The 22854-nt window shown below is 53.4% G+C and overlaps 1 protein-coding gene across 1 annotated transcript; it reads right to left on the minus strand.

The window, feature by feature from the left end:
• Nucleotides 1-13903: 13903 nt before the first annotated feature.
• Nucleotides 13904-15439, minus strand: LOC124653834 (cytochrome P450 94C1-like). Its single transcript, XM_047192897.1, has one exon. It carries the CDS (start codon nt 15437-15439, stop codon nt 13904-13906), a length of 1536 nt encoding a protein of 511 aa, XP_047048853.1.
• Between the last annotated feature and the right edge of the window lie 7415 nt (nt 15440-22854).

A 22854-nucleotide genomic window follows, 5' to 3' on the forward strand; every position in this document is an offset into this window, starting at 1 on the left:
ATACCAATTGAAAGGATCGTATGCCGCACCTAGAGGGGGGGTGAATAGGTGCTAACCAATTTTTAGTTCTTTTTCAAATTAGGCTTGACACGAAAGGTAAATTCTCTAGATATGCAACTATGTGAATTTACCTATATGACAAGGATATCAACTAAGCAAGGTATAGCAACGCAATAGTAGATAGAGTGGGATAGAGGTAACCGAGAGTGTAGCACGCGATGACACGGAGATGATTCCCGTAGTTCCCTTCCTTTGCAAGAAGGTACGTCTACGTTTGGAGGAGTGTGGTTGCTACGCAAGCCAAACCAACAGCCACGAAGGCTTCACTCGGATCTCCCGTGAGCAACGCCACAAAGGCCTAGCCCACTTCCACTAAGGGATTTCCTCGAGGCGGAAACCGGGCCTTTACAAAGTTCTTGGGGCACACATCCACAACCAAATTGGAGGCTCCCAAATCTGTAACAACACAACAAATCAACAAGCATACATCAACAACAACAACTAGGGATCCAAAGAGGAACACTAGCAAGGGGGCCCTCAAGCATAAGAGGGGGAAATGAAGAACGCTTCGGTGAGGATGTAGATCGGGGTCTTCTCCTTCGATTCTCCAAAGCACAAGTGATTTGGTTGGTTGAGGGAGGAGATCTGGCGATTTTGGTGTTCTTGGTGGCTCAGCAATGGAGGATGAAGTTCTTAGGGTTTGAGCAACCTTCCAAGGTAAGTGAAGGGGGGTATATATACCCCACCTACTTTTCTGCCCGTTGGAGAAGAATCGCCGGCAGTGCCGGCCAGGATTCGCCGGCAGTGCCGGCCAGAATATCGAAACAGCAGCTAACAGGCTGGCCGGCAGTGCCGGGCCAGAAACGCCGGCAGTGCCGGCCTGGACACACCGGCAGTGCCGGCCTGGAGTTGCCGGCAGTGCCGGCCTGGACCAGGTGACAGCTTCTTCCTTCTTTTCTTTTCTTCCTTTTTGAGTGGGTCGAGATTTTCCGAGGTATCTTTTCCACAACTGTAAACCACTTAGCACACGGTTAAATTGTCACCGGTGTTGTTAACAAACACACAAAACTCAGAGATCATGAAATGTTCTTTCAACCGGGCGGCCCTCGAGGGGCAGAGGAAAAAGGAGCTTGCCGAAAGGCAGAAATTTCGCCTCGAGCAAGACGAAGTGAGGGCCGTATCCCACTACCGCCAGCAGCGAAACCGCCGGCGCATGGAGCGCGCCCGTGCGAACGACTTTCCCAACGCACGCCTCAACTTCGACGACCCAGACGGAGAAATCCGGGTCGCCCGAATCCAAAACCCTGACATCCCGGAAGGAAGTCGGGCTGCTGCAGATAGAGCGGCGCGCGGAGCACCTCCGCCACCCCCACCACCACCACCCGAAGTTCCTCGGGCAGAAGTCGACGCCAACGGCCTACCACTGCACTCGTCTCCAGCCGACAACGTTGCAGCTGCGCAGGCCGTCCTCGCAAGAATTCCCGAAACGGGAGACGATGCAATCCTCGTCCAGCACGCCAAGGCTTTGGTAGCCAAGGCATTGGAGCAACAACACTCCGCAGCCGACTCGCAAGGGCGACTCTATTCGCGCACATCCGTCAGTCGCGCGGCGTCGTCAGACGCGGCAAATCGCGCAATCGTCAACGCCAACAATGGCCCGCCCCCAGCACCGCGCGCAGCCCACTCGTCTAACAACCGAGTCGAGCCGCGCCCCGCGCGGGTGATGGTCGCCGCCAACGGGCAGCCAGTCGACGCCCGAACCCACATCGTCAATGATCAAGAATGGCGGGCGCGTAACCGATTGAACGACCGCCACGCCGATGAGGCCCCGCGCCAGAGCGCGTTCACCCGAATCGGCCCCGCCTGCTTCGGGCCGATGATCCGAGGCGAGCCATACCCTGTGGGGTTCAAAGGACCCCGCGACATCGAGAAGTACGACACACACATCGACCCTACCGTCTGGATCGACTCGTACGCTATGGCAATGGGGATCCAGGGCCACTCCGAGCTACTCGCAGCACGCTACCTGCCTCTCATGATGGACGGCGTCAATCGCCACTGGTTCAACACCCTCACCGTCAACAGCATCGACTCCTGGGAAGAAGCCCGCGCCGCATTCATCCAGTACTTCGCCAGTGCGTACACCCGTGCCACAACCATAGAAGACCTGGATCGCTGCGTCCAAGGCCCACGCGAGTCGACCCGCCGGTGGGTGCAACGCTGGCAGGACATGTGGACGACCTCCAGCGGCATCAGCACGGACACGGCAATCTACTGCTTCCGACGTTGCTGCCGGTATGAACCACTAAGCGCCAAGCTCCGTCGCGTCAGTAGGGATAATATCTCAATCTCCGAACTCTTCGACATCGCCACCCGCTACGCCGACGAAGACCCTACAGTCGACTCGGACGACGAGTACGGTCAACGACGCAATCGCCGCCCTGCGCACACGGAGCCCCGGCGCGGCGACTACCGATTCGCCGGCCGGTCTAACAACGGCAAGCGCCGCGGAGAGGGAGGACACAACGAGCTGGTCGCTACCACCGATTACGAGCAGCGCGAGCCAAAATCATTCCGGCGCGACACTCGCGCACCTCGGGAGGATCGGCCCCAACCCAAGCGCTTCGACGCCCGCAGCCTCCTAGATGCACCATGCATCTATCACAGCAAGGAAGGCAAGCCTGCCAATCACACGACGGGAAATTGCTACTCCCTGAAGCAGATAGAACGGGCTCGCCGCGCCAAGGAAAACGACGGCGGTAACCAGCACAAAGACCGTGCCAAGGACCAAGACCAGCACCAGGGAGAGGGCTTCGGTCGCAGCGCCGGCTCGCTCCACACCTTCACCGGGGTCGGCGACCGGCGGGACAGGAAGGTCCTCGCAAGGGCAGTGGCGGTACACGCAGTCATACTTTCTGACGTGCCCCGGTGGCTTAACTGGTCCGAGCAAAGCATCACCCGGAGCCGCGAAGACCACGCCCCCGCATCGAGTACCCCGGGCGAGTGGCGCTAGTCGTCGGGCCTAAGGTCGCCGACTACTGGCTACCGAAAACCCTGATGGACGGGGGAAGCTCCATCAACATTATGTACTACGAAACCTTCCAGCGGCTTGGCCTACCAGACTCGCGCCTCGAGAACACCAAGGTTACGTTCCACGGCATCGTCCCTGGGCGGAAGGCCTTCCCGATCGGCAAAGTGACGTTGCCAGTCACCTTCGGCACGCCCGTGAACTACCGCACCGAGCGAATAACGTTCGAGGTGGTGAACTTCCGCAGCTCCTACCACTGCGTACTCGGCCGGCAGGCGTTCGCCCGCTTCATGGCGACCCCGCACTACGCATACAACATGATGAAGATGCCAGGGCCTCGGGGCGTCATCACCGTCCACGGCGATCCGGAGATGGCGTTGGAATGCGAAGATGACAGCGCCAAGCTCGCCGACGCCGTCATCGCCGACGAACAAGACAACTCCGCCGAGCTCGCCAAGTACCCAGTCGACCGCAACGACCCCGCCATCCTGGAGAAGCCAACCGAGCTCGACTCGTCCGCAACAACCTTCAAGGCCGCAGCAGGCACTCGCCAAGTAGATCTTGTAGAAAACGATCCAAGTAGGCAAGTTACCATTGGGACGGGCCTGTCCGCCCAATAGGAAAGCGCGCTCATCAAGTTCCTCCGTGAGAATCGAGATATCTTTGCATGGAAACCCTCTGACATGCCTGGTGTCCCGAGAGAACTTGCTGAGCACAAATTACACGTCGATCCCACCGCGCGACCCGTTAGGCAGGCAATGCGCCCTGTGGGAGAAGAACGGCGACGCGCAATCGCCGAAGAAGTAAACCGGCTACTCGCTGCCGGCTTCATCATAGAAATCAAGCACCCAAAATGGCCGGCAAACCCAGTCCTAGTGCTAAAGAAAAACAAGACGTGGCGAATGTGTATCGACTACACAAGCCTCAACGAGTGCGTGTCCCAAGGACCCATTCGTCCTACCGCGAATCGACCAGATTATCGACGCGGTCGCCGGGTCCGAGTCGCTATGCTTCCTTGATGCATACTCCGGGTACAATCAAATAAAGATGGCCAAGGAAGACCAAGAGAAGACAGCATTCATCACGCCCCTAGGCGCCTACGCTACACGTCCATGACCTTCGGCCTCAAGAACGCCGGAGCAACATACCAGCGGTGCATGAACAGCTGCCTGGAAAGCCAGATCGGCCGCAATGTGCATGTCTACATCGACGACGTGGTGGTCAAATCGAATCGCCAGACCGACCTCGTCAGCGACCTCGCCGAAACATTCGCCAACTTGCGGCGGTACAAGATCAAGCTCAACCCTTTGAAATGCACCTTCGGGGTTCCATCAGGACAACTGCTAGGCTACGTCGTCTCCAAGCGAGGCATCGAGCCAAACCCGGAGAAGACACTGGCGGTCATGCGCACCAAGCAGCCGACTTGCCTAGTCGACGCGCAGAAACTCGCCGGTCGAGTCGCCGCCCTCAGTCGCTTCATACCCCGGCTCGGAGACAAGGCCATGCCACTTTACCGCTTGCTCAAGAAGTCAGAATCATTCGGGTGGACAGACGAGGCGCAGCGGGCCCTGGAAGAACTCCAGCACGCTCTCTCGAACGCCCCTATCCTCGCGGCCCCGCTGCCAAAAGAAACCATGCTCCTATACGTTGCCGCGTCGAACCGCGCTATAAGCGCGGTCATGGTCGTCGAACGAAAGGAAGAAGGAAGGGAGCAACTGGTACAACGCCCGGTCTACTACATCAGCGAAGCCCTAATCGAATCCAAGCAGCGGTATCCACACTACCAAAAGCTGGTGTACGCAGTCCTCAGGGCCCAGCGGCGACTGGCCCCTTACTTCCACGAGCACCCCATCAAGGTAGTCGCCTCAACACCACTCGCCGACATCATCCGAAACCGTGACGCAACCGGCCGGATCGCCAAGTGGGCAGTCGAGCTCGGCGTCCACAACATCACCTACGAGTCGCGCCATGCCATCAAATCTCAGGCACTCGCCGACTTCCTCGCCGACTGGGAAGAGGCCCAGCAGCCAAGCTCCCCCGCGGACCTTAAACACTGGACACTGCACTTCGACGGTTCTAAAAACCTCGAAGGGGCAGGCGCGGGAGTCGTCCTCACATCACCAAAGGGCGACACAGTGAAGTACGTCCTGCAACTTAGATTCGAGCCCTGCACCAACAACATGGCCGAGTACGAGGCGCTCCTGCACGGCATGCGAGTCGCAAAGGAGATGGGCGCAACACGGCTGCGCTGCCTCGGCGATTCCGACCTAGTCGCCAGCCAGACCTCCGGCACCTGCGACGCCACCGACGCCAACATGATCGCGTACAAGCGCGCCGTCGACCAAGCCGGCGCTGGCTTCGTCGGCCACGTCGTCGAATGGGTCGACAGGCGCAAGAACGAAGAAGCCGACGCGTTAGCCAGAATAGGGTCCAAGCGGCTCCAACCTCCTCCGGGCGTCGTCCTGGACATCCTCAGCCACCCCTCGGTGCGCGCACCACGCGAGCTGGACATTGCCGTGCCACCTGCTCCCGACTCCACCTTAGTCGCACTCGCCGTCGACAGCATCGATTGGACCGAGCCATACATAAGCTACCTTGAGCGCCAGGCACTGCCAATGGATGAAGCCAAAGCACGGGCCATCGTGCGCAGATGCAAGTCCTTCACCATTATCAACAATGAGCTATACAAGCGCAGGTGTCTCGGGAGTGTTCCAACGATGCGTCGCTACTACGGAAGGGCGCAACATCCTGCGCGACATCCACGCAGGGGACTGCGGCCACCATGCAGGCGCGCGTTCAATCGTCGCCAAGGCCTTTCGTCACGGCTTCTACTGGCCAACAGCCCACGAAGATGCAGTCGCCCTCGTCCGTTCGTGCGCTGGGTGCCAAAAGTATGCAAGCCAGTCGCACATGCCAGGGTCGGCATTGAAAACCATTCCCCTCACCTGGCCCTTCGCCGTCTGGGGCATGGACATGGTGGGAAAATTCAAAACGGCCCCCGGCGGATACACTCACCTCCTGGTGGCGGTGGACAAGTTCACCAAATGGGTAGAAGCAAAGCCCATAAAGAAGTGCGACGGGAAGACAGCCACAAAGTTCTTACGCGAGCTTATCTATCGGTATGGCTACCCTCACATTATCATAACCGACAATGGCACCAACTTCGCTAAAGGGGAAATGGCTGACTTCTGCGAAGAGAAGGGCATCCGACTCGACCTCGCCTCAGTCGCCCACCCCGAGTCGAACGGCCAAGCGGAAAGGGCAAACCAGAGCATCCTTCATGGACTCAAACCGCGCCTGGTCGTGCCCCTAGAGCGCGCAGCCGGTTGCTGGGCAGAGGAGCTCTCTTCAGTACTATGGGGCATCCGCACAACGCCTAACAGGTCAACCGGCTTCACGCCTTTCTTCCTGGTGTATGGAGCCGAAGCCGTTATGCCTACGGACATCGCCTACGACTCGCCTCGGGTCGCCAACTACGCCGAACAAGACAACGAGCGAGCTCGCCAAGATGACGTCGACCTCCTCGACGAGGCCAGAGACCTCGCACTCTCCAGAACCGCCATCTACCAGCAGGACCTCCGCCGCTACCACAGTCGCCGTGTTCGGAGTCGCTCCTTCCAAGTCGGCGACCTGGTACTCCGGCTAATCCAGGACAGGAAAGGGATGCACAAGTTGTCCCCGCCCTGGGAAGGACCGTTCGCCGTCAGCCGCGTACTCGGCAACGACTCCTACTACCTCATCGACGTCCGCAAGGACGACAAAGGCGAGCCACTCACCAAAGAGGTGGAGCGTCCCTGGAACATCAACCTCCTCCGACGGTTTTATACCTAAGGACAAAAATGTAGCCCGACAATTCAGAGGTTAATAAAAATCGCCGACCATTTTTGATCTCCAGCTTCGACTACCTCACCCTCACCCGCCAGATATCCTCATCTCTCATCCCGGTATATACCGGCCCAGTCGCCGCGATAAGCGATTAGGTACTGAGAGACCTCCGGTCGCCGCTGCTGGAAGAGCGAAGTCCACGATCGGCCAAGTAGCCGAGCTAACAAGGGCATGATGGAGTGACCGGTCGCAACACCAGGTCCGGCCATCCACCACCCCTTACGCTGTCGGGTGAAAACGGCGACTGGAACCCACAGCAGGGCCGCATGCTCGGCCAGCCCCACGGGCCACGGCGACCGCCTTGTGCTACGATATACAGCACACCAATGCCCTCCTCTACCTTAGGCTGGCGACTTGCGTGGCTAAGTACTTCGACTAGGGACCCCGCAAAACGGACCCGCGGCTCGCCAAGGAAAATACGCCCGCAATGACCCCTTTGGAGTCGCCCAGCGACTGGCTCACCGAGCCACGACGAGTGGCGCGCTACATCCGAACAGCGCAAACTACAACTCACCGCTACTCCACCCATGAGGCTGCTATTTGTACTATAATGACTACGTACTGCGACTGGGGACGCCCAGCTCGAAAAGGAAAACAGTCAAGTCAATAGCCTTCATCGGGGTCGCAAGGCGACTGGCCCGAAGGCCATGGATAGTCGGAACCAACTCCAACGCGTTGTCGCCACGAATAACGCAAAAGCAACCACCAAATTATATTTAAGCAAAAGTTATCACTGTATTTACAACTGACACCCGCTCGCGGGAATCCAAGCTAATTCTTACACAGGGACTCAGGAAACTACGCGGACGACCCCGGCGCTCCCTCTACGACAGGCTCGACGCCATCATCGCCGTGACGAAACTTCGGCGTGTACAGCACGACCGGATATGTCGACAACGAGCCGGCGGCCGCGGCATGGAAGAGGCGCTCCGCAGGGAAGTCCACCGGGCCTGGCTCCTTCTCCGCGTCCCCTGGCGCCGCCTGGCTGGGGATGTGAGTCTCCAAGTCCGCAGTCGCCAGCACTCGGTCGGCAAAGGGGCGTACCGCGTCCATCAGCCGCAGCACTTCGGCAACGTCAAACTCGCCAGTCTCCGAGGGGAAGCCCGCAGTGACCTCCTCCACGTCGAACCCCTCAGAGTAGTGCGCCAGCACCATGCTCAGAGCCATGGTAATACCAACGCGGCAGGAGGAACGGCGAAGCCAATCAACAACAGCCGGAATGTTGGACACGGCCTTGAAGACGGACGGCGTGTCCCGCGGCATCACCTCCCGCGGACTCGGTGCACTGGAGCGCGGCCGGCATCTCCCCGCACAGGCGATGATACGCGCGGTCGCGGTCGACAGGCATTCCCGCGGGGTCGCCGTCTCCACGAAGTCGCACGTACCTGCCATCAACAACACAAAGGGAAAAATGAGAACTCCCCTCCAATGCCGACTCGTCATACGCGGGGACTGGCCCCCGAAGCCGACTCGCCATGCTCGGGGACTGGCCCCCGAGGCCGACTCGCCATGCTCGGGGACTGGCCCTCGAGGCCGACTCGCCATGCTCGGGGACTGGCCCCCGAAGCCGACTCGCCATGCCCGGGGACTGGCCCCCGAGGCCGACTCGCCATGCTCGGGACCGGCCCCCGAAGCCGACTCCGCCATGCTCGGGGACCGGCCCCGAGGCCGACTCCGCCATGCTCGGGGACTGGCCCCCAAAGCCGACTCGCCATGCCCGGGGACTGGCCCCCGAGGCCGACTCGCCATGCTCGGGGACTGGCCCCCGAAGCCGACTCGCCATGCTCGGGGACTGGCCCCCGAGGCCGACTCGCCATGCTCGGGGACTGGCCCCCAAAGCCGACTCGCCATGACCCGGGGGCCGACCCCCGGAGCCAAGTCGCCACGACCGGAGACTCGACGCCTCGGCAAGGAAAAACAGCAAACGTGAGCACAGGAGCTTACCGAGAATCTGCCGCGACATCTCCCGGACGAAAGCCTCGAAGTTGGTCTTCTTGGCCTGTACCGCCAGGACGATGCCTTCGGACGCCTCCTTTTCCGCAGCCAACTCCTTGGCGTGCTGCTGCTTCAAGGCCGCAATATCCTCCCGCAGAGACGCGGCAGCCCCACGCGCGGAGTCCCGCGCTTCGGCCGCGGCCGCCGCCTTTCCCTTGTACTCGGTGATGACGTCTTCCGAGCTTCCCGGCCCTTCGCTCCAGGACCTTGGTCGGATCGGCCACCTCCGCTTTCGCCTTTTCCGGGCCTCTTCGGCCTGCTGCGCCCGGAAGTCGGCTTCGCGGTAGAAAGACTCCTTGACGAATCCTTCCCGAGCCTCGGCAAGAGCCTTTTCCTGCGCCTCTGCTGCCAAAAAAAGAAAATGGTGAGAACTAAAGCTCAGCCAGGACTAGTGATACCGAAAGAGGAAGGCGAGTGGGCGTGACTTACTGCCCAGAGCAATCAACTTCCGGTTCTTTTGAGCCGCCTCCTCCACGAGCGTGGTCAGCCTCTTAACCTCCGCCTGCAAAAGTCCAAGAACAATGCAAAAGGTCAACAAAGGAAACAAATAAAAGGAGACTCGACTCGCCCCTTCAGACCAAGTCGACCCTCGGGGACTGGGGGCGACTAGACTACGAGTTCGGAAACACTCACCGCGTGTGCTTCACCAAGCGCCGTGTGGAGCTCAGCGAAGGTCAAGGTAGAAAGCGGCGGATGGCGCGACCCGGTCGCCTCTCCCGCCTGCGTCACCGCCTCAGTCGACGGCGCCTCGCCCACCCGAGTGTCGGCGTCATTGGGTGGGGCTCGGTCCCTGGCAGCCTTGGACCGGCGCTCCTTCGATGGCTCCGAGAGGCCGCCCTTCTCAACGACGTTATCCTCGACCTCGGGCGCTTCTCGCCCTTGGTCGACCCGACGACCGCCGACCCCTTCTCCACCATGGGTGGAACGACGTCCGATCCGGTCGCTGCACTCGCCATCCCCCCATGAGCCATGCTGGGTAGAGGAAAGACCTTGGCGGTGGGCTCGGCGTGGCGGGCTCCCACTTTCTCAGCTTGGCTCGCGGTGGCAGGCTCTTCCGGAGCCGACCCCGCGCCCCCAAGATCGGACGGCGCCGCTTTCTTCTCTGCGGCTTTCTTCTTCGCCTCAGCCGCCCTTGTGGCCGCCGCCCCAGCCACGGCCGGCTTCACCAAGGTCTTCTTCTTGGACCTACAGGGAGGCAAGGTGAGTCGACACCCAATCCCGCCACAAGGAGAATAAGTTTGACGAGGAGCACTTACTTCACGGTGGGGATTGCTTTTACGCCGGGGCCGGCCCGAGCTCCCGCGTCAATCGCGTCCTTCAGGGGGCGCTGAAGCCTCATGGAACCCTCCAGGAGAGTGGGGCGCAAGCGCTTCGACAGCGGCTCGGCCCCTTCCTTGGAAGGCTCCGCCTCGCCCTCCCGGACGCGAGGTCGCCTCCTCCTCAACCGCGCCCTGGGACGAGGACCCGGCACTCCTCTTCGTCCCGCGCGGGAGTCTGATGAAGTCTCGCGCCTCGGAGTCCGACTCGGTGCGCTCCTCCTCATCATCGACCTCCTCCTCTTCGCCTTCGGTCATTTCTGGTGGCTCCTTCCCGGCAAGGGGGGGAAGGTGGTCAGCGATCTTCTGCCAGCGCTACATTTGAATCAAGGAAACGAGTCAGAAATGAAAAAACGAGGCCAAGCCATGCGGAGTCACTGTACTAAATGATACCTGGGGCGCCGGGGTTTCTTCGGAATAGGGCTGCAGGCCGTCCTCGAAGGAGGTAAAAGTGGCCGTGGTGATCTTGGCGAGCGCCTTCCGGTACTCGCCCTCGTCCCACTCAGTCGCTGTCGACCGGGTGCAGTCGTTTTGCCCCCGGTATTCCCACATGGGGTGAGCTCGGCACCGCAGGGGGATCAGCCGCCGGCCAAGCCAACAGTTGTACATATCAACCGCCGTCAGGCCACTATCCTTCAGCGCCTGGATCGCTTGGCGCATCTCCTTCACCACCTCCTCCTGCTCGCGCGGTAGCGACCGGACATTGAGGCGCCGCGGGACGCTTGGCTCGGGGCTGTACTGGGGAATGCAGACCTCGCCGGGGGAGTGTACTCCTTGGCGTAAAACCAGAAGCGGCGCCACGGTGGATCGCGCCTTCTTGGGGAGCGCCATGTCGATGAAGCTTTCCCCGGACTTCACCTGGAAGGTGATCCCGCCGTTCGGGATGAGCGCTTCGCTGTTCTTGCTGGCCCGAGTCGCCCGCCCGTGGAAGATGGACACCCACAGCGGGAAGTAGGGCGGACAGCCCAAGTAGCATTCGCACAACGCCACGAACAGAGAAATTTGTTGGACGCTGTGCGGCCCGAGGTCGGAGACCTTGATGCTGTTAGAAGGCCAGCAGCTGCCGGAGGAAATCGGAAGTGGGGAGAGCGAACCCGCGATCAAGGAAGCTCAGGAAGAGCACGAACTCCCCGGGCCGCGGGAGGGGCTCCACCTCGTTCGCCGGCGGAACTCGCCATCGCTCCTTGTTGAACTCGGGGATGACCCCGGAAGCAACGTACGGGAGGAGAGACTCCCGCGTGACCTTCGACTTGCCCCAGCCTTTCGTCGCCATGGATGCGTGTGAAGCTTGGAATGAAGATGAGATGGGGAGAAGATGGGAGAAGAGTGCGGAGGAGTGATGAACCCTAATCCCGGGGGTGATCCTTTATACCGCCCGCACTCGCCCGCATTAAGGATGAAATCCGTTCGTTAATTCGTCCCGGAATCGCCGCCCCGCAATCAACGGTCGAGATCCGCGCCGGTTCCGGCTGAATAGCCGTTAAACTAGCCGTTAGCGGTCACGTCAGGTCCAACGGTCAACAACATGCAAATGGTTCACGCCTCGGTCAACGTGAAATCCAGCCGTTGGCTCCTCCACGTGTCTTTGTGGTGAATGCGCGCCGACTGGCCCACGACGACTGGCTAACGCCGACTGTCATACGCCGACTGGCCAACGACGATTGGTTAACGCCGACTGTCCTACGCCGACTGACTGATCAAGGCCTGGCAATTGGAGACTGGCACCGAACCCGCAACTTTATCTTTGGGAGCCCGGAGGCGATTCAACTTGATCCATGACTGCGCCTCTCCAAGACTTGCCATAGATCCACGCTTCATCACCACCGCGCTCGGGGACTACTGATGGGGATATGCCCATAGGGGTGGGTCGCCGGTCCCACTCGCCGTGAAGACGAAGGCCCGGGCGGACTGCCAGTCGCCCAAGCGACTGGGCCCAAAGGCGACTGGGCCGCGATCCTAAGGAGAAGACCTGTGCGATTGGATTAGAAGATTACTTGCAAGAGGGTTAACGAATCCCGGATTAATAGCAACGGATACGATTCGGAGTTATCACCATGTAACCCTAGATCGGGGGTGTCTATATAAACCCCCGAGCTTAAACCCTAGAGGACACTTGATTAAAGATCTAATCTCCCTTTGTAAGCTCACGGCGTAGCCGCCGACTGAGCCCCCCCATTGTAATTCTCCACTGAGCAATAAAGATCTAGCAGGACGTAGGCCTTTTACTCTCCGGAGGGGCTAAACCTGGGTAAAACCCTTGCGTCTCTTGCACCTCGACCCGTAGATGGCGATGTTCCCTTCCCCTCGCATCAACGAAGTGCTACCCCCTGTAGCATCTGCCGTGGCCACATCCACGACACACAATATGTCGACTAACCTTTGGAGCTTTTGGTGCAACCATTTGGAGATGGTCGCACATGCTTTCTTCAACCAGGGTGGTTGTCGGTTCAATTATTAATAAATTACATAATGGATAGAAGATATATGTTGCTTAGATGGTTGGTTTTTGTATCCACGCATTCTGCTCCATGATGTAATAACTTTGCAATAAATAAGTCTGTTTGAATCGATGATGCATAGGCCAGGGCAATTCCACTTTTCGAAAAAAAGTGGTAAGTGGTGACTCCATGTACAAGATGTGGAGTCACACCCCGTAGATTTTGAGAAATCACTCTTACTTCTATATTTATGTGAAGAAATTTTGACAAAATTCATGGAGTATGCATCAATTGGCTCAGACCATTTTTTTTGCATGACACTGCCCCTTATTGTGATGGATGGTTCAAACGGCTTTTCAAAAACCGCAAGTTTAGTCTAGCTCATACAAATTTGATGTTCTGCAAGTTTCTTAATATGGGGAAGGTTGAAAGTTGAAATGCACAATAAGTAATTTCACATGGCGGAAATAAGGGACCTTGATGTAATTTCCAATTTATAATTATTGTTCTCAGTCTTTTTTTCAATCTATCCTGACTAATGTACTCCATGCTGTCCGTATGAACTAAAACCAGAACACCTATTATGAATTAGATTAAACAATGTATTTAGTTGGACAATGAAGAAACATTTTAAAATAAATGTTTTGGAGTCAAAGGAAAATCTCGAAGAGATTCCACAGCTGTGTATTCTCCTGGCTTTAGTTGGCTCGCATCTAGTTGTTGGCTAGAAGAACAATAATCAAAGTTCAAGCCTCACATCTGCTAAATTGAGTTAAACATAAAAAAATGTTTATACAATATGTCTTCATAATATAAAAATCAAGAATCAACCAGTGGTTGGGTTCTTAGAAGGGTTGTGGCACCTCCAAATTTGAAGTTTGGTGTCTCACAAAGTCGGAATAATTTTTCAGTGGGAGACAACGATCCCATCGATTGCGAGTTGAATGTGGTGACTTCATCAATTTTAAATTTTAAGACCAGCTGCATCAGTTTATTGGACTCAGTGTACGTAAGTTTATACGGGTAAACATATATACATATTTCTGAGACGTGTGTATTGGGTTTCGCACAACAAAATCTGTAGGCATAACTGGCTAAGAAGTAAGAACCTTAGAAACCGTGGAGAAATTTCGATTTCTTATTGAAAAAACAACTTTCCTACTGATATCTGCTCATCTACTGCAATGTACACTCTTGTCGCGTCTCCTATCAGCTGACCGAGAAAAAAGTCTACTGCTTCGTTATCTGAAGTCTGAATTCGGAGTTGAAACGCGCCTGATCCTCACGGGGAGCCCGCCGCTGATGGAAGCGGTGAGGCCCGGCACAAACTTGGGCGCGCAGCCACTGCGGCCGTTGTCTCCGACCACCTCCACGTCGAACGCCCTCACCATGGCCACGCTGACCGCCTTCATCTCGGTGATGGCGAGCTCCTTGCCCAGGCACACGCGGAGGCCGCCCTGGAAGACTGGGTACTTGTACAGGCTCGGCGGCGCGAACGAGCCGCCAGGGCCGGTGAGCCAGCGGTCCGGGCGGAACGCCTCGTAGTCGGCGCCCCAGATGGTCGGCATGCGTCCCATGGCGTACGGGTGGTACATGACGCGCGACTCGCCTTCCACGTAGGTGCCGTCCGGGAGAACGTCGGCGGCGGCGCAGAACTTGGAGTCGAACTGCACCGGCGGGAACAGCCTCATGTTCTCGTACAGCACCGCGTGGGTGTACTGCAGGCTCTTGAGGTGCTCGTAGCCGTTGGTGGACGGCTTGTCGCCGCCGGCCTCCGCGCGAATGGCGGCCGTGACCTCGGGGTTCTGGGACAGGTGGATGAAGAGCGTGGTGAGCGCGGAGGCCACCGTGTCCCGCCCGGCGAGGAGGAAGCTGACGACGATGTCGCGGAGGTACTTGTCGTCCATGGCATGCACGTCTCCGTCGGAGGCCATGAACCTGGACAGGAGGTCGTGGCTGTTCTCGAAGCCCAGCTTCCGGCGCTGCAGAATCATCGCCGCCGCGAGGTCGTCGACGAGCTTGATCGCCTTCTTGAGCTCCCTCTCGGACCCAATGTTGAGCATCCGCTTCATCTTCCACACCAGAGGCGAGGCCGCGGCGCCCCGCATCGCGGAGAGGCGCGACGCGGTGTCGAAGGCGTCGGCTAGGTCCGACATGGGCATGTCGGCCTCCAGGCAGCCTGGGTCCAGCCCGAAGGAGATCTTGCAGATGGTGTCGAAGGCGAACCGCCGGAACACGTCCTGGAGGTCGACGACCGTGCCCTTGTCGGCGACGTCGGCGAGGAGCGGGATGAGGCGGGTCTCCACCTCCTGGGCGACGATCTTGTAGGCGTAGGAGCGCACGGTGACGCTGCCGAGCTCGAGGCTGGCCATCTTGCGCTGGTGGCGCCAGGCGTCGCCGTCGACGTTGAAGATGCCGCCGCCGAGGAGGTCGCCGAGGAGCGCGGCGAATTGCTTGCCCTTGGGGAAGTTGTCGAAGTTGGTCTTGAGCATGTACTCGACGTTGCCGGGGTTGGCGGTGACGGTGCAGCCGAGGACGTGGATGTGGACGGTGGCCGTCGGCGATTCTCGCAGCAGGTGCGCGTACCAGTCGCCGAGGTTGGTGAAGTCCCTCGCCCAGGACCCCGTGAGGTAGGCCCGGCAGACATGGCAGCTGCACCACGGCCACCGGCGCAGGAGCAGGAGCACCGCGGCGAGCGCCACCAGGAAGATGGAGGAGCCGAAGAAGAGCAGCCCTGCGCACCGCGCGCCCCATGACAACTCCATGGCGGCATCCATTGCTGTTGGATTCGACGGAAATATGGAGCTGGTTGGAGATCGATGAGGAAAATATGTGAGCTTGGTGTGGGAGAGTCAAAGGGGGGATGTCTATATATAACGCGTGCGGACGATCGAAGAAGCACATGTAGCACGTGCGCCAATGCATAAACCAACGTTCTCGCTAGCTAGCAGCTGCCTGTGAACTTTTGCGTGTACACAGCTCATGCCTGGTCATTTATTTAGCACCGTCAATGACATCTGGGTCCGTATCGGAGCTCTATGACAGCTGGGGCCGTTTGCACACGATGAAGAGGCGATCTTTTTCCATTGCTCCTCGTGTTCATATGCTTTTTCCGGCTCACTAACGTTTTGGTCGTGCTCCTCTTCTAGTAAGTCGGAAATAACTCGTGTTTAAGTTTCGGCAATGTGTATATTGCTAGTCCTTTTGATCGAAGATCTTGATCACTTGTAGTACTATTTATAAGACTGATTGTATTGTCAGAATTTCTATCTTTCACACACGTTTGTTGAGTAGCGATATGCTATGAATTTTTGTGTATCTTTTTTCCATATCTTTGTAAGAATCAATTCCAGCCTCTTTTGTGTACTCATCTACTATTACTTAGCAGAGGCAAGTTTCATGTTTGTCATGTGTTTTATCGTTATGGCAATACTTTTTTTTTTTTTTTGATTCCTAACCTCTTTTGTGTACTCATCCATTAAAAGAGGCAAGTTTCTCATGTTTGTAATGTGTTTTACAAATACCGCAATACATGTTGTTTCTCCCTTTTTTAGGTGATTCTCAATTGTGTACTTCATTTTCTTGTATGCATTGTGCTATTGCTATTCTCATGTGCAGAAAATGAGTTCGTAAACTTTGAAGATACTTTTTGGTGCAAAAGGCATGTGACTATGGTGGCTTTGCTACACTGTTCTATTGTCTTTCTCATTTTTACACATGAAATGTATGATGGGATCCTCCTCATATGAGTTTTGAGGAGAGGCTTGAAAGCTTTTATGTACCCACATGCGCAAGAATCAACCATCTAATCTTGAAGCATTTTAGGATTTACACATGCCGTAACACGGTATTAAGCATCCCCTTTAGCAATCCCCAAGCGAAGTGACGGAAGCCATGTATTAGACTCTAACGGAGAAGGAAAAAAGCCAAAAGAGAAGGAAAAAGTGGAAGTTGAAGTAAGATGTCTAGCATCAAGCAAAGTGAATCTTGCAAGGTTGTAAATTCCAGACCAACCATCTTGTCTGCTCCAAGATATTGTGCTGAGAACTTCCATCCCCAAGTTCTGTGAACTAAATCTAGATGCATGAGAACCCTTAGTGCTTTATAGAAAAATGTATTTCACCCTAATAATGCTAGAAGAAGTTCAGGGTGATTTCAACCTATGGGGTTTACCCAAATTTAGGAGGTTTCCACCGTTGCAAACTATCGTGCTCCCAAATGTAGAGCACACGGTACTTGTACGTTTTTCTTACTAAACGTACATGCTGCATGTCCTAGTTGTCTCTTGCAAGCACTTAGGGTTGGTCATATATTCACTCACTGGGTTTGGACCTATTCCTACTTTGTATATGTTGATACATATGTTTCTTCTAGTAATGAGAATGACCCTTGAGTTAGTAAATGTTAAGGACGTGATAATTCCACTACAATGCATGCGTCCAAACCTACACAAAGCCTTAGGTTTGTTTGTGAAAGAGTGATCTCAATGTAATTATTAATGGTATATATTTAAGCTTCATAATTTTTTCTTATTTGGGGGCAAATAAAATGGATGTGATATCTCATTGATCGATCTTAGATTACATTTTTGTTGTGTTGTATAGATTGTCTTGGATGGATTTTTCGATATTATGCGCTACCATCAATCACTATGCCAACAACAAAATGTTACCATGCAACATGTGTTTTAAGGTCTCGTCATGCACTTGAACATTGTAGTCTATCTGTGGCATGACTAACCTGATTCATATTTTTTATGCAAAAAATACGAGTATAATGTCAAAATAAGGTTGTGTAACAAAAAGTGCTAATAGATTACCATCAAAATGTAGCACAATATATTTCATAGTACATCAATCAGTGCATGACATTAGTTTTATGTTTCAAGCTTTTCCCAAATATGCCAACCCATTGTATCTTTATTGATAAAATTTCAATCATGATATAAATCTCTCAAAGAGATAATATACACTTGGCCACTCAGAGGGTCCTAAGATCACTCCCTTCATTCCCTATTTACGTGTCTTCCCTTTTTATTTTGGTTTATACTTTACCGCTAATTTGACCAATAGTATGTTAGCCATGTGTGACTTCTGCAAAAAAAAGTTATGGGCCTTAGTTTAAGTAAGGAAGGTAGTATGCTTAAGATCTTTAGGTCTCGGTCACTTATATAAGTGTTTTAGTTGCACTTTTCTGTCGTCAAAAAAGTAAAATTGCACTTTTTCATCTAAAAAGTGACGTGCTAAACATCGGACTTAGCTGCCTACACTACTAGGAATTACCTTACCGCCGACACACATAATTGGTTACAGCTGGCGCCTTCGCGTTCGCCGATGATCACCTCGCCGGTGGTAATGCCTTACTGTCGACACCTTCGTTTTCGCCGGTGGTAAGGTACCGCTATCCCCGGCGCCTTCCCATATTCACCGGTGATAATCTGTTTGGCAGACAAAAAAAAAGGCTGTGGTCACTCACAAGACCACTGACTTGTCCATTTCTTTAATTGTTTACACACTTTTCAGTTAGGTCCCTATAAACTAAAACAAAGCAATCAAGTCCTGCTGCTCCGCCAAGCCTGGCCGCACCGCTTGTCGTCGCCGTGCCGAGACGCTGGTCGTGTCCCGCTGCTGGTCGTCGCCACCTCGTGCCGCTTGCCGTCACCGTGTGGTGCCGCTGGTTGTCGTCGTGTCGCCCCGCTTGCCATCGCCATGCAGCGCCCCTTGCAGTCGTCGTGTCGCACCGCTGGTCGTCATGTCGCGCCGCTGGTCGTGTCCCGCTGCTGGTCGTCGCCACCTCGCGCCCCTTGCAGTCGTCGTGTCGCGCAGCGGGTCGTCGCCGCATCGCGCCACGCCATGCCGCTCCTCCTCACCGCGCGCGTTGCTCCTCCTCGGGGTGTTGGGTCCTCTCGGCGTGGAGGTGGAGGAGGAAGAGGGTGGAGAGTGGGTGGATGCCGCTAGGTAGAGGTGTAGGAGGGAGAGGGTGGAAAGTGGGGGCGCCGCCGGGTGGAGAGAAGGAAGAGCGTGGGGAGTGAAGGAGGAATCGAAAAAGGAGTGGAGGAGGAAGAGCGTGGGGAGTGGAGGAGGTATCGGCCAGGTATACCGAGATAAGAAAAGAAAGGTAAAAAAAGAAGCCCAAATGGCCCACATGATCCCACTTTACTCCCGGCGCATGCGAATTGATTTCACCGGCGGTAAGTAGATTACCCCGGCGTCTCCTAGACCAAACCGCCGGCGGTAAGGGGAGGCCCATCCGGGTGCTCTCGGCCACCTTATCCTAGGCGGTTGCAATTTCTACTCGCCGGTGGTAAGTGCCTTATCCTCGGCGACTACATATCAACTCGCCGGCGGTAACGCGAGGAGGGCCTAACAAGCTTACCGTCGGCTTCTTCAAACCGCACTCGCCGGCGGTAATAAGTGTGGTTATAAGGTTATTGATACGTCCCAAACGTATCTATAATTTCTTATGTTCCATGCTACTTTTATGATGATACTCACATGTTTTATACACACTTTATGTCATTATTATGCATTTTCCGGCACTAACCTATTGACGAGATGCCGAAGAGCCAGTTGTTGTTTTCTGCTGTTTTTGGTTTCAGAAATCCTAGTAAGGAAATATTCTCGGAATTGGACGAAATCAACGCCTAGGGGCCTATTTTTCCACGAAGCTTCCAGAAGACCGGAGGAGATACGAAGTGGGGCGACGAGGCGGCCACACAACAGGGCGGCGTGGACCAGGTGCTGGCCGCGCGGCCCTAGCGTGTGGGCCCCTCGTGACGCCCCCTGACCTGCCCTTCCGCCTACATATAGTCTTCGTCGCGAAACCCCCAGTACCGAGAGCCACGATACGGAAAACCTTCCAGAGACGCAGCCGCCGCCAATCACATCTCGAGGGATTCAGGAGATCGCCTCCGGCACCCTGCCGGAGAGGGGAATCATCTCCCAGAGGGCTCTTCATCGCCATGATCGCCTCCCAGAGTAGTTCACCCCTGGACTATGGGTCCATAGCAGTAGCTAGATGGTCGTCTTCTCCTCATTGTGCTATCATGTTAGATCTTGTGAGCTGCCTATCATGATCAAGATCATCTATTTGTAATGCTACATGTTGTGTTTGTTGGGATCCGATGAATGTTGAATACTATGTCAAGTTGATTATCAATCTATCATATATGTTGTTTATGTTCTTGCATGCTCTCCGTTGCTAGTAGAGGCTCTGGCCAAGTTGATACTTGTAACTCCAAGAGGGAGTATTTATGCTCGATAGTGGGTTCATGCCTCCATTAAATGCGGGACGAGTGACGGAAAGTTCTAAGCTTGTGGATGTGTTGTTGCCACTAGGGATAAAACATCGATGCTTTATCTAAGGATATTTGTGTTGATTACATTACGCACCATACTTAATGCAATTGTCCGTTGCTTGCAACTTAATACCGGAAAGGGGTTCGGATGATAACCTGAAAGTGGACTTTTTAGGCATAGATGCATGCTTTGGATAGCGGTCTATGTACTTTGTCGTAATGCCCCGATTAAATCTCATAGTACTCATCATGATATTTGTATGTGCATTGTTATGCCTTCTTTATTTGTCAATTGCCCAACTGTAATTTGTTCACCCAACATCTGTTGATCTTATGGGAGAGACACCACTACTGAACTGTGGACCCCGGTCCTATTCTTTACATCTGAAATACAATCTACTGCAATTGTTCTTTACTGTTCTTCGTAAACAAACATCATCTTCCACACAATACGGTTAATCCTTTGTTACAGCAAGCCGGTGAGATTGACAACCTCACTGTTACGTTGGGGAAAAGTACTTTGGTTGTGTTGTGCAGGTTCCACGTTGGCGTCGGAATCCCTGGTGTTGCGCCGCACTACACTTCGCCGCCATCAACCTTCAACGTGCTTCTTGGCTCCTCCTGGTTCGATAAACCTTGGTTTCTTTACGAGGGAAAACTTTCTATCGTCCGCATCACACCTTCCTCTTGGGGTTCCCAATGGACGTGTGTTAACTGCACGCATCAAGCATGTTTTCTGGCGCCGTTGCCGGGGAGATCAAGACACGCTGCAAGGGGAGTCTCCACTTCCAATCTCTTTACTTTGTTTTTGTCTTGCTTTATTTTATTTACTACTTTGTTTGCTGCACTAAAACAAAACACAAAAAAATTTGTTGCTAGCTTTACTTTATTTACTGTCTTGCTCTCTATATCAAAAACACAAAAAAATTAGTTACTTGCATTTACTTTATTTACCTTTTGTTTATTTCATCATGTTTCCTCCTAAGTACACTCTAAAAGACATACTCAGGTAGGCCAAGGGTCTATAATTGGAAGAGATAATATAGAAGATTTTTTCACTCATGTTAGTATAGCTGAAGATTTTGAAGATAGACACTTGGTAGAACTTGCTCCTACTTATGAAATTGCTGCTGCCTCTTTAATACACATGTTGGAGACTAAGTTTGTTAATCTCAATCCTATAATTCAACATATGTTTCTTACACTTGGTGATATGGAGATGGGAGAAAAGAGAAATTTTGTTTTAAAAGTCCTTATTAGAGAATTTGAAGATATAGCTAAAGAAGCTAGAAAAGTTTTTATCAAGCATAAGAGGCTTGGTTTGTTCCCTGATTTTAAAAGAACACTTGAAAAGATGGACATGGATAGAATAAGATACACTAGTAATGTTAATGATGGTTAGGAAATTAAAGCACCGATACCTAGTAAGCTCCTAGGAATGCATAAAGCTCTAGAAAATAATTATGCTTGGCTTGTTTCTAAAAATTTGTTTGATGAGAATAGTAAGCCTAAAAGCATACAAAGAGGAGTTACTTATATAGACCAGATACAATGCATTGTTGAGGAAACTCCCAACACCCCTGGTAATGATGTTGATGCTTCATCTCTTGATAATACTTGATTCACACTTTCTGCGCCTAGCTGAAAGGCGTTAAAAGCGCTTATGGGAGACAACCCATCATTTTACTACAGTACCTTTGTTTTATATTTGAGTCTTGGAAGTTGTTACTACTGTAGCAACCTCTCCTTATCTTTATTTTATTGCATTGTTGTGCCAAGTAAAGTCTTTGATAGTAAAGTCAATACTAGATTTGAATTACTGCGCAGAAACAGATTTCTTGCTGCCACGAATTTGGGTATGGTTCTCTGTAGGTAACTCAGAAAAATCTGCCAATTTACGTGCGTGATCCTCAGATATGTACGCAACTTTCATTCAATTTGGGCATTTTCATCTGAGCAAGTCTGGTGCCTCTAAAAAATTCGTCTTACGGACTGTTCTGTTTTGACAGATTCTGCCTTCTATTTCGCATTGTCTGTTTTGCTATGTTCGATGGATTTCTTTGTTCCATTAACTTTCAGTAGCTTTGTGCAATGTCCAGAAGTGTTAAGAATGATTATGTCACCTCTGAATGTATGAATTTTCAATTATGCACTAACCCTCTAATGAGTTTGTTTCGAGTTTGGTGTGGAGGAAGTTTTCAAGGGTCAAGAGAGGAGGATGATACAATATGATCAAGAAGAGTGAAAAGTCTAAGCTTGGGGATGCCCCGTGGTTCATCCCTGCATATTTTAAGAAGACTCAAGCATCTAAGCTTGGGGATGCCCAAGGCATCCCTTCTTCATCGACAACATTATCAGGTTCCTCTAGTGAAACTATATTTTTATTCAGTCACATCTTATGTGCTTTGCTTGGAGCGTCTGTTTGTTTTTATTTTTGTTTTTGTTTGAATAAAATCGGATCCTAGAATTCTTTGTGTGGGAGAGAGACACGCTCCGCTGTTTCGTATGAACACATATGTTCTTAGCTTTATTCTTAATGTTCATTGCGAAGGTTGAACTACCTCGTTCATTGATATATGGTTGGAAACGGAAAATGCCGCATGTGGTAAATGGTATAATGACTTGAATAATTTGATACTTGGCAATTGTTGTGCTCATATAGATCATGTTTAAGCTCTTGCATCATGTACTTTGTACCTATTAATGAATAACTACATAGAGCTTGTTAAAATTTGGTTTGCATGATTGATCTCTAGAGTCTAGATATTTTCTAGTTAAGGTGTTTGAACAACAAGGAGACAATGTAAAGTCTTATAATGCTTACAATATGTTCATATGTGAGCTTTGCTGCACCTTAATTTTATACTTGAGTTTGCTTCAAACAACCTTGCTAGC

This window comes from Lolium rigidum, chromosome 5 (assembly GCF_022539505.1).
Source record: "Lolium rigidum isolate FL_2022 chromosome 5, APGP_CSIRO_Lrig_0.1, whole genome shotgun sequence".
In the NCBI taxonomy this organism is placed as follows: domain Eukaryota; kingdom Viridiplantae; phylum Streptophyta; class Magnoliopsida; order Poales; family Poaceae; genus Lolium; species Lolium rigidum.